Genomic DNA, 13,164 nt, shown 5'->3' with positions numbered 1-13,164 from the left:
CCCTTTGATGGTTTGTAAGCTCTCTGCAAACCATGGCTTTTGCTGCAGCAGGCAACTGAGTAAATGTCAGAAAAATCCTACTAGGACAGCTGAACTTTATTTGGGGTTAATCAGAGTCTCTTTAATTGATGGCAGGTGTGTACCCAAGAAGACTGACTGCTGTAATTAAATCAAAAGGTACTTCAACAAAGTATTAGTTTAAGGGTGTGCACACTTATGCAACCAGCTTACTGTAAGTTATTTACTTTTTATATTTTCTCACCCACCAAGCCCATAAAGCAAAACACTCAAAAAACAGATTTTCTTGTCACTGGAGACTCAATAGTGAGACAAACAGATGTCCCACTAACCAGACTGGACAAGGAGAAAGTCACAGTCAGCTGCCTGTCTGGTGCCAGGACTCATCAGATCACGCATGCACTCAGGTCTCTCAGCAACAAGTACCATTATGACTCTGTCATAGTTCACGTTGGTGTGAACGACCTGAAAAGTACCTCATTGGACTATATGAAGAAAGACATGGTTGAGATCTCTGAGTATGTGCCTAGGCAGGTATGTCCCTAGCCTTGAGCAGCATACTACCTTCACCTGGAATGACAGTACAGTATAAACAAAAAATGATAGATTTCAATAATTGACTTAGTTTTTGGTGTCATTCAAAGGTGATCCAGTTCCTGTCAGCCTGGGAAACCATTGTAGACAAACCCTGCTGCTTCGCCAGAGACGGTTTATACCTGATACCTCTAAGCTTTCAGCTGCTGGCAAAGGCTCTTGCCTCCCCATAGTGCCTTTTTTAGGCAAGGTCTTGAAAACAACATAACAGCTGTGAAATGTGCCAAACAGAACAAAATAAGGGTCATGCTGGTAAATGCTAGGAGCTTAAACCAAAACCTGCACTCCCTGGAAGAAGATGTAGATGTCTGTGCAGTCATAGAAACATGGTTCAATGCCTCAGAGAGTACTCTAAACCAAAGGAGGTGCTGTTTTATGATAAATTCATCTCTCGCCTAGTTAGACTGGACAACTCTATGGAGTTATTCCAAGTCCAGATTATGGTAAGACCCCCATTTAAGTCATAGCCAGTTATAGATCCCCCTCCATGGGTCATGACACCCACAAATCCTACTTGACCAAACTGGACACAATCCAAATTTTACCAAACACTCTATGTGGCTATGGGGGATTTCAATTATTCCACCATCAACTGGGAAACCTATGCTAGCCCCAACTCACTAGTACAAAAGTTCCTTGAATTTGTTAATTAAAATGCCCTGGAACAAATTGTTCATACCCCAACAAGAGGAACAAACATTCTATATCTGGTCTTCACTAACATGTCAAACAGATGCACTGCCACAGCTGTCGGACACTCGTTAGTTAAATCTGACCACAAAACAGTCACCTTCGAGCTGGCACTTACACCAGAACTCCGAAAGGATGAACTCAGACTAAAGACTCCACCAAGACAAACTATACCCTCCTAGACGAAGGTTTAAATGCATTCCACGCCCCACTCCAAGCTGGAAGTAGTAACTACAGTGAAGCTTACACTAAAACCCTGTACAATCGCTTTCATAAGTGTATAAACTCGGCTATACCAAAAAGAATCAAAGATAGAGCCTCAAGTAAAAACAAGCTTCCATGGTGGACATTCAGCATCAACAAACTTTACAATAAATGGAAAAAGTTGTCAAAGAAAACAAAGACAAGGCCCCAACAATGGAAAAGCACCTTCCTCCTCAGCCTCGACAGGCAAATAAGAAAACTTGTCAAATCCTCTAAGGGCTCCTTTGAGAGAAACTTAGCATGTTTATTCATGGTGATGTTTAGAAGTGTTTAATATTTTGTGAGATATACAAATTGCAATTTACAGAAGGGCAAATGACATCATGTTTGTCAACTAGCAGAGTATTTGAAGAACTTGAAGAATGGGGTCTTTTATCTGATTAAGTTCACAGAAATAATGGACGAAAGTGGTTATTTGTTTGTAATAAATTAGTTATTTGTGAGTTATACCGGGTGTTCTTCTCACACTTTAGTTTTGTTAGCTTTCAAAACCACCCTGAAAGACTTCCTACCTAAAATCTGGCTTTGTTCTTTCTCAAAGCAAGGATAAACTATATCCCTAAATGTGACTCTTCCCTTCATCACTTACTTCCATACTAATTCTCTTCCCTGATTTTCTCTCTAAATATACCATACACCTCTTTCTCCCTCACTTCATACTGCAATTCCTATTTGTATTAGACTAACTTACCTTTGCCTTTGCCTCTACATACTGTCTAAATTTTTTCTAAAGATCAAATGATTGTCAAATACGTTGTACTAATTCTTAATCAATGTTTTTATTTTGTATCTAATTTGTTATAATTATTTAAATTGGGGATGTTTTTGTTTTATTTTTGAAGATTGAAAATTTCTTGCTCTTAAAAGGTTTTGTAATAATTTGAGGCTTTTCTCCCCAGGCCTCTGCTGAAATTGGGCTTCTACCCAGTCAGACTTTCCCAGTAATCAAATATCAATTAATAAATAAATAAATGTGCCTGAACTACTGTAATCTGGTCTCTCTTATCTTTTTTTGCAATTGGAGCTACTCTGGCTTCTGCTCTTAATTCCTCATTTCTTCATCTGTCCCACAGTGTGCAACCTACCACTCTTCTCAGGCCGTTCAACTCAACCACCTCTAGCTTCCTCAACTGCTCTGCCATTACTGCCCATGTTTCTGTACCATACAGTAGTAATGGTCACACCACTGTTTTGTACACCTTACTTTTCAGCTTCTTTGGCATGCTTCTGTCATATACTACACCTGACACTCTTGTCAGTCACCTGCAGGCTCTCTGATTCTTGCTTTGACCTCCTCATTCAGACTTCCCTTCCCCTCCATCACCCCTCCTAGATACATGAAGCTGTTAACATGTTTCACTATTTTCCCTTCTATCTCAATTCTCATCTTCTTTTGAACTCCATTATTTGCTGCCATTACAACTGTCTTGTCTGTATTCAGATTCATCTCATGTGTCTTCAGGTTTGTATTGCATTTCCCTATCCTTTGTTGAAGTTCTTGCTCAGAGTCTGCCTGTAATGCCACATCGTCTGCATACACTAACTTTGTTGATCTGTCCCCTCCAACCTGTTTGCTAATATAGTCCATCACCAGTATAAACAGCAGTGAGCTCAGAGCTGAACCCTTTTGCATACCCACTCCCACTGAGAACCCATCTGTGAGACTGAACACTCTTCATACTTGAGTCACTGGGTCCTTTAACATAGCCTGCACTAATTCTACCAATATCTCTGGGACTTCAAACCACCGCAGTATGGCCCAAATCAACTTTCTTGGGACCTTGTCATATGCTTTCTGCAAGTCTAAGAATGCCCATTTGAACTTTTTCCTCAAATCTAGCTTCTCCTCAACTATCCATCTCACTGCAAACGTCGAGTCATTTGTGTTGCATCCTGATCTGAATCCAAAATGCTCATCTCACATCTTACTTCCTACTACTCTGCGTACTCATTCATCAATTACCCTCTCCAAAACTTTGATGCAATATGACAGCAGTTTCATAGGGTCTATATTACCAAGTCGAACAACCAGAATGTCGACTTACCTTTAATCGACACATATGTGTCGAACCTGCACTTCAGCAAATGGCCAAATCTTCGATTTCTTTCCAAGGGAAAGAAATCAGTTGGCTGTTCTTTTAAATCTGCCCTTTTCCCGACTCTAGTGCGATCTCGGAGTTAGTATATTTAGTTATAGGGATGGGGGGATGAAGCCCCCCACTTTATAATGTTTCGTGCTAAGTTGGCCTAGCGATTTCTTTCCCTTGGAAAGAAATCGATGATTTGGCCGTTCACTGAAGTGCAGGTTCGACACATATGTGTCAAATTAAAGGTCGACATTCTGGTTGTTGGAGTACATAATATAGACTCATCTGATACCTTTGTACTGCCCACAATTGTGAATATCCCCCTTGTTCTTGAACACACTGGCACTAGTATGCTTATTCTCCAGTCACCTGGGATACACCTTTCCCTCCACACTGCTATATGTACCCTCAGGAGCCATTTCTCCCCTATCTCACCCAGCATCTTTGTCATATCTGCTTTTATCTCATCTGAGCTTACTGCTTTCCCTGACTGGAGAACGTCACAGTTACAGAGATTTCAGGTCAGGTCTCACCAGCCCTTAAAAATCCGTTGGAGAGGATGCAAGTCTCATGCCGGGCCGTACTCATATCCATAGCAGGTCTTCAAGGTGAACAGCCTCTGACATGTTAGAACAATGCAGGTAAGGGAAGTCGGCAATCTAGATCCGTAACTTCATTATAAGGCTTGGCTTTAAGGGCTGGGTTGGTCGGGTACAGATATGAAGTGGGGCTGGGTGCTCGCCACAGCTGGACGAGGCTTTGCCTTCTCACCCCTCCCTTTTGGGGGGGCAGGGGGATGGTGGCGGTGACTCTGGATGCATGCTGGGCCTTTCCTGTGGATCGCCCATCTGTGGAGGGCGTTGGTCCCAACCGGTGTCCAGCATTGTCCAAGCAGCTACAGCTAGTGCTGTTCTTACTTCTTGTTTGGTGGGCTCTTCCTCTTCTCTCATCGTACGCTGTGTCTGGAGCAGTACAGCTTCTTTGGGGATGTATTCATTCAGAAGCTGCTGGAAGTACTCCTTCCATCTACCTTTGATGTCCTGTTAACTAGTGAACAGGTTGTTGCCAGCATCCCTTATGAAGTGCATCTATCTTCTTTATCTTTCAATCTCTGCCTTGCAACCTGATATAGTTTCTCTGTGCCATCCACAGAGTTGCTTTTCCAAAGCTGGCAAGACTGCCTTAATGCCTTGTTCTTTGTTATTGCAATTCCTTTCTCAGCTTCTTTGTTAGCTAACCAGCATTCCTTTCTAGCCTGGTCCATCTTTTCTATCACCCACTTTTTCTTGCACTCTTCTTTCTTTTAATGACTTCCAGGACTTCTGTATTCCATCACCATCTTTCCTTATGTACCGTATTTCCATACTTGGCTCAGGTGTACATCTGTTCTGCAGTCCTCAAACATGCTGTTTTGAGGTGCTGCCATTCTCCTTTAACTCCACCTATTTCTTCTTTTTCCTGAGATGCTAGAGCCCTGAGTAACTCCTTGAATTGTTGTGCTTTCTCTCCAGTCAACTTACAGGTCTTCAGTCTGGTCTCTGTTGACCTTAGAGCCTTTTCTGACCACTGCTTACAACTGACTGTGGCAACCGGTGGTTTATGTTGTGGGCCAACTGTTTTACTGAGGATTACTTTGCAATTGCTGATTCTACCCCAATGTCTCTTTCTTAGTAGTAGGAAGTCTACCTGAGTTGCATGTTGGCCATTCTTGTATGTGATCTTGTGACCGTCTTCAGTCTGAACCATGTGTTGGCTACGATCAAGCCATTTACCAGACAGAAGTCTAGAATGGCCTCTCCTTCCTTATTTCTGTTGCGCCACCCATGTGGATAAAGGCAGTCCTTATATCCTGTTATGTCTGTCTCGAAATGTCTGTTCAAGTCATCCATTATTATCACACATTATTGTTGAAATTCTGTTCACACAGCTTATTTGAATCTTGTTAAAGCATTTGGTACTATATCCCCATGTTGCCATTATAAATAAGCCAAGTGCCTTAAAAGTACAGCCATTTGTGCTACATTGGATAACCAACTTGCAGACTGAACCCACAGAGTTAAGTTGTCAGGTGCCTCCTCAGAACTTATGACAGTAAGTAGTAATTTACTCCAGGGCACAGTACAAGCACACCTCCATATTGGCATCTACTTCTCTGAACTACAAAATGGTGTCCAAGTCCTTTAGTTAATTTAAGTTTGCAGAATGCAGATGACTGCAAACTGGGTGTTGCTGTCAAATTTCTCCCTAAAACTCATTCTTTACAGCAAGAACTAATCTTCATAAACACAATGTACAGAAAATGTTTAAAATTAAAAGCAAATAGGTGTAGCACTGTCACACTTGGTAAACAGCTCTCTCCCTCAATATACTATATAGCCAAAACCCCACTCCAAAATGATAAAGTAGAGAGAGATCTTGGAACTTGGGTTGATAATTCCCTGTTCTTCAAACACCATGTAGTAGCAGTGGTCAGAAAATCCTTCTTTTTAATATGACTAATATCTAAAGGCATATCACCTAGATCAAAATCAGTTATCATACCTTGTTATGCATACCTAATTACACCTGTTATAGATAACAACCTCCGCAGGTTCTTGCAGGTAATCTTTACCTTTCATTCTGTGGCATTAGAGATCCCGTTTCTAGAATCTTTGCAAATCAAACAATACAAGAATTAAGGATTTAAATCTCCAGCAATACATAAATAAAATGTACTACAGACAAAATTAAGTACCTAATGCCTATTCAGCTTCTGAAACAAAACTTCCCTTGCAAGTTAAACAGTGTGACAACCTAGCATCCTTTACATTAAACCTGAAAGACTGGGCAAGAACCTACAAATTTACTCTAGGGTTGACTTGCTTTGGTCTCATTGAGAGGATAAGGTTAGGTATTGGTTAGATGTACGTGGTCCTGTGACTCAATTGTCTTGTATTTCCTATAATCCTATGACTAACACCTCAGCGGGTTACATAGTTGAGGGCAAAATAGACAGAGCAGTATCCTGAAGAGGAATAGTTGCCTTCAATTTCTCCAACTCTTGACTATAATGTCAGTCTTTAATACCAGAAGGCTTAACTTCAACACAAATATCATACTGTTCTTCAAAATGAGCCTCTCCTAAACATCTGACACATCTGGAATTCTTGTCTTGTGGGGGAATCTTACTGCTGCACTTACATTTCTGAAACTCATTTCCTTCTTCTCCATGTTAAGTGACACAAAAAAGAAAACTGCACAGGACCAAACAACAAAACAATTCCAGTAAAACAGAAATTACTCCACTAAGGGAGTTAATACCACCCTTAGACATGGCACAAAGCCTGAAACAAGAGGGAGAGGAAAACTAATTCATGCTGAAAACAGTATAAATGGAATTGGCTGACCTGAATCAGATATAAATATAATCAGGAATGTGAAAGAGAGAAATACTGAAAACACAGAAGTATAACAAGTAAAGAGAGGACCAAAAAATTCAAATGGAATGTTAGCCTAGGGCCATTCTAACGTGACCTGCTTGCATGCATAGTAAAATAAAGGTTTCAAAGTAGTGACAGGAGATTGAGATGGGCAAGACAGTAAGATCTATGCTTCACAGTTTCAAGGTCTGAGGTTCAAACTTGTCTTCTGTTCACTGTCTGTGTAAAGAGAGTATGTTCTTCCCAAGTCTATGTGGGTTTGCACATGGTACTCTAGTTTTTTTTCCAGAAATATGGTAATTGATTACTAAACTTTCTTTTACTTTCCTTCCCCTTGTGATCAGGTATTGGCCAAAAAGGGTCCATGGACCAACTGATTTACAGTTAACAAATGCTAAATAAAGCAACTAGTACCAACTAACAGTGTCCTTTCACAAGACTCATGTTTCCTGAATACTGGAGTAGCTAGAGCTTGAGAATGACATCACTTGATTGCAAAGAGGAGTACCGACTGCTAATAATTAATAACATAAATTGAATATTCTCCATACAACCCATCCTCAATGAAAGACTGTGTGTTTAAACCTACCTTCAATGTATTTAAAGAGCCTCTGTGGTGACAAAAGGGCAAAGCGGACAGGACTGAGAACCTCTACTACATGTTTTCTCCTTTTAACAAGATCTTTCAAAATCCAATGCATAGCAGCTGTAAAGACTTGATATTCATCTTCAATCCTCAGCTCTTCACTCTTCAAGATTTTTATAAGTTGTTCTTTTGACAATGTTGGAAATTCTTCCCCTTCCTGCACCTCCAGGAAATGGGAAAATATGTAGTTCTCTGCAAATTCCAGCAGATCATGGCAGGCAATGTGCTCTGCAAACTGGAAGATTCCAATGCAGTTGGAAGGATCCATTTGCTCCTTGAGGAATTTACAGCACATGTCCACTATCTCACACAGATGGAACATGTCAGCAGCTACAATGATCTCTTGAACATTATTCACATTGACATTCACAGCTCCTATAATCAGGAAAAAAATAAAGTCATTACAATGTACACTTGATGATACAAAATGAGAGAGAACATGCCATCATTAAAAGCATATGCTTAATAAGAATTTACATTAGAATGTTCATGATCACATGTGGACTGCTGCTAAGGCAAAAAAAGCAGATTGTCAGCCAAAAGAAATTAACTATAATTTGCATACAAATTTAACTTTTTAATATTTTCTGCCTTGCTAACTACCATAAAGAAGTACCACTCTTCCAAGTCTATGAAAAGAGGTAGCCCAAAAACAGATGGTGGGTTGAAAGGAACGGAGACCTTTAGATCTTTATGAAAGACCACAACAGCAATGGCGCAAAAGTTAAAAAAAAAATCTGAGTTATCGCTGAAAAGAAAGGTTTAAATCTAGTGGATATTGATGGACTAAAAAAATGGTTTACTTTCCAAAACTGTATTACTGTGACTTTGGGAAACATTATGCAGTGATGATTACACTGAAAGTCAGCAAGTTTGTGGAACACAACATTCAGCAGATGCATTCTTATGTTGACTTGACACTCCACCCTGTAACCTAGTTGCAGTACATACTCTTATACTGTTAAAACCCATACACACTAATAATATATACATATACATACACACACACACACACACACATATATATATATATATATATATATATATATATATATATATATATATATATATATATATATGGGTCTACTTCATAAGAGCGACAGACCATTTGATCGACATTCATTTGGTCAACAGCTCATTTGGTCGACAACCAGTATTCAAGGCACTTAAAAGGGATTTGCCCCCCTCCCCAATGTTGTGTGACCCTGGAGTTGATATATATATAGTTGGGGGGTGAGGGGGCGAAGCCCCCCATCTATTTCTATTTAAAACATGAAAATACAACAAACGAAAATAGGTGGGGGGCTTCACCCCCCACACCCCCAATGTGAGGAGCTGTGCCCCCCAACTATATATATCAACTCCAGGGTCCCACAACATTGGGGAGGGGGGCAAATCACAGGTTTCTGCCTTGAATACTGGTTGTCGACCAAATGAGCTGTCGACCAAATGAATGTTGATCAAATGGTCTGTCGATCTTATGAAGTAGACCCGCACACACACACACACACATATATATATATATATATATATATATATATATATATATACATATATACACACACACACACACACACACACACACACACACACACACACATATATATATATATATATGGTTCCCCTTCACAAGCTCGAATTGCTGAAAGCTCGAAATTCATAAGCTCGAGCCCAGAATCTCGAGTTTCAGTAACTCGAACTTGTGAAGGGGAGACAACAAAAAAAAAAAGGAAGTTTACTGACATGTATGCAGGGGGGCCAAGTCCTCCTGCAGTCTCCCTGCAGAAATATACCAACTCCTTGACTGCACTATAGTGGAGGATCGGAAATTCTCCCGCTAAGCGTTTCTGTATATAGCTCAGAACGGGAGATTTCCCTCATCCCCATTGTAGTGCAATCTCGGAGTTGGTATGGGGGTGCAGGGGGCTTGCCCCCCTGCAAAAACATTGTAAAGACATGTTTGCATGTCTTTTACGTCTGCTTTAGAATTCTGAGTTGCTGAAAACTCGAGATTCTGGACTCGAGCTTATGAATTTCGAGCTTTCAGCAATTCGAGATTCTAAAGGGGAACTATATATATATATATATATATATATATATATATATATATATATATATATATATATATATATATATATATATATATATATATCGCCTCAACCTTACAATCCTAAATTTATTGGCAAAGTGGTTAAGATCTTTAGGTACTTGCGTATTATCGCAACCACATTTCTAACCCCATATAATTAAAAAAAAATTCGGACTTCTAAAACTTTTGCTGACTTTTACATGTAGTAAGCCTGAAATTCGCAGCAGAATACTGTTAGAAACACTTAATTTCTCAGAAATAAGTAAGTTGTGCCTGTCTTTCTGGGGCTGAAAATGCTTACTTACATTGTTTACTTGCAGACAGGATCAGAGCAAGTGAGTGTTGCTATATTAGCAACAGTTCTGGAGTCCTTTCTGCTCCGCAATTTGACGTTCACTAAGTGCAAGAAAACATCTACGAAGGAGCTTGACTTTCAAGCAAAACAGGGTCATGACATACGTACTGAATACAGACACCAGATTGTCCGAAGAAAAGTAGCATTTCTTGGACCTAATGGATGCAACCGACATGTAACAGAAGCCTACATAATCAGAAGTCTTTCTCAAGGGTTGAGTTAGGAAGCTTGTTTTAAAAGTAGTACAAGCACACTTAGAGGATTGCAGTTCCCCTGCTTTTCTGGGCAGAGTGGTACCCAGAATGGTTGTAGGCTGCATGTTTTAAATAATGCGCCTGATGACAATTGTCCGTTTGCAGGTGGTTGACAACCTCCTGCTTGCGCTTCTTATTCTGATTCCTCTTTTCCAAGCAATGTGAAAGAGTACTAAGTGGAAGTTTACCCACTCATTTGTACTTATACAGTAATATATATTACCTATGATTGTATATAATTATGCCGCCGTTTCGTGAAAACATTACTAATTGCAGGAGGTTAAAAATGTGGTTGCGATAATATGTAAGTACCGATCTTTATCTCACAGATACAAGGTACAGGGTTTGATTCCGACCTCTGATTACTGACTAAGCTTGTAACAGCCTAGTATTTACCTATGAACATTCTCAGACTATGCAGTAACATACTTACTAAACCAGTGACATACTTACTTAGCCTTACTCCACCCATCAATAACCCCCTTTTTCCTATTTTTGCACCTGGGGTTGGGGTGTCACATCAACAGTGACTATCATCTAGAGCCAATGTTCACACCACCTGATCACAACAAACTATCTATAAACACCATGACAAGCTATGAAATGCTTTTTGGTACCACATAAAGACTAAGTTCTTCAATATCATTATTACTGACCACTCAGGCACCTACTAGCCTTTGTCACTCAGCAAAAATACCTAGGACTTCTTTTTCACTCTCAACTAAACTTTCATTACCACACTGGCAAACATATAAAGTCCTACCACAAGTCAAAACTTCACACAAAATAACTAACCTCACCCCTGAAGCTAGATGAACTATTGCCATTAACAACCTTATACCCAGATTAGAATATGTGCTTTGTCCTGAACAAAATAGTATCCATTCTCAAACTGTAAGTACCGATCTTTATCTCACAGATACAAGGTACAGGGTTTGATTCCGACCTCTGATTACTGACTAAGCTTGTAACAGCCTAGTATTTACCTATGAACATTCTCAGACTATGCAGTAACATACTTACTAAACCAGTGACATACTTACTTAGCCTTACTCCACCCATCAATAACCCCCTTTTTCCTATTTTTGCACCTGGGGTTGGGGTGTCACATCAACAGTGACTATCATCTAGAGCCAATGTTCACACAACCTGGTGGATAGCAATGCTGCAATTGTTTTAAGATACCACACACACGTATGTCCATGCACGCGTACGCACACACACACAAACACACACACACACACACACACACACACACACACACACACACACACACACACACACACACACACACACACACACACAAACACACACACACACACACTTACACTCATACCTATGGCCAATTTAGAGTGTCCAATCCACCTACTGCATGTCTTTGGAATGTGGGAGAAAAACACAGCCCTTGGAGGAAGCTCACATAAATACAGGGAAGTCATGCAAACTCCACACTGAAGGTGCCCCCAGCTGAGAACTGAAACAGAGAATGTCTTGCTGTGAGGTGCACATTGTGCAGCCCCTAACCTTACTCTTATCGTTAAAATCCTCCCTTACAGTTTTAAACATGGTCTAGTCTTACTACTACCCAAAACTTCTTTCCCTAGCTCATCTTCTGATTTGTGACCTCTGCCCCCTTACTAAAGTACTCCAGAAACTTATCTATGAACAAATTTTGGACCACATCAAAATGTATTGATATTCTTTCTAACAGTTAGCATGGTTTTCATACAAATTACAGTACCACTGCAGCAACATTTTCCCTTATTGAACTCATATAAAATAATAATGAAAGGTAAAATTTACTTGTGCAATTTTCCTACATTTAACAAAAGGCTCTGATACACTTGAGCAAACATTTCCTTTATAAAAACTGTTAGAATTTGGCTTTTCAGCTGAGGTTACACAATGATTCTGTAGTTCTCTCTCCCAACGTTCTTTCACTATAATGCTGACTAATAATATCTGGCTGGCTGGCTGTTTGTCAGGAGCTACTAGCACTGATGTCCCTTATGGTTCCATTCTGGGTCCTTTTCTCTTTCCCTGCTATATAAATGACCTAACTTGGGGGATCGTCTATATCTTAACCAAAGGTATTGTTTTTACCAGAGCTGGCAAATCGTTTTCCTTGTCTTCTCTTGACTCTGAACCCCAAAGTGACTTTGCAACCATTTCAAATTAATTCCATCACAACAAACTATCTATAAACACCATGCCAAGCTATGAAATGCTTTTTGGTACCACATGAAAGACTGAGTTCTTCAATATCATTATTACTGACCACTCCTACTAGCCTTTGTTACTCAGCAAAAATACCTAGGACTTCTTTTTCACTCTCAACTAAACTTTCATTACCACACTGGCAAACATGTAAAGTCCTACCACAAGTCAAAAAACTTCACACAAAATAACTAACCTCACCCCTGAAGCTAGATGAACTATTGCCATTAATAACCTTATACCCAGATTAGAATATGTGCTTTGTTCTGAACAAAATAGTATCCATTCTCAAACTGCTGAAAATTAAACCCTTAGGTTTACTCACCCCCACCCCACCCCTGATACAAAGGAACACAGCTGTACTACCTTACTGAAATCAAACTGGCTGCCAGTTAGTGCTAGGGCTTCTCTTCTTTTCTCCTCAGTGCTCTTACCTCTAAAGTACTGTATCACAAATACTGTCCTCCCCTTAACAAACTATCCATTTGGAATACAAGGTATTGTCTGAGTGACACAGGTTGCATACATCAA

At 39.9% G+C, this 13,164-nt stretch overlaps 1 protein-coding gene across 1 annotated transcript in view; it reads right to left on the bottom strand.

The window, feature by feature from the left end:
* The window catches only part of LOC122813548 (intracisternal A particle-promoted polypeptide), a 618,994-nt gene that overhangs the window by 523,297 nt on the left and 82,533 nt on the right, over positions 1–13,164 (bottom strand). The window contains exon 3 of the mRNA XM_044085929.1: positions 7,662–8,093. Coding sequence (XP_043941864.1) covers positions 7,662–8,093 — 432 coding nt within the window. The remainder of the gene's footprint in view (positions 1–7,661; positions 8,094–13,164) is intronic.

The sequence above is a fragment of the Protopterus annectens genome, chromosome 10.part0 (assembly GCF_019279795.1).
Source record: "Protopterus annectens isolate FY-2018-M chromosome 10.part0, PAN1.0, whole genome shotgun sequence".
Taxonomy (NCBI): Eukaryota; Metazoa; Chordata; order Ceratodontiformes; family Protopteridae; genus Protopterus; species Protopterus annectens.
The sequence above is the reverse complement of the archived record's forward strand: the minus strand, read 5'-3'. Positions and strand labels throughout refer to the sequence as shown.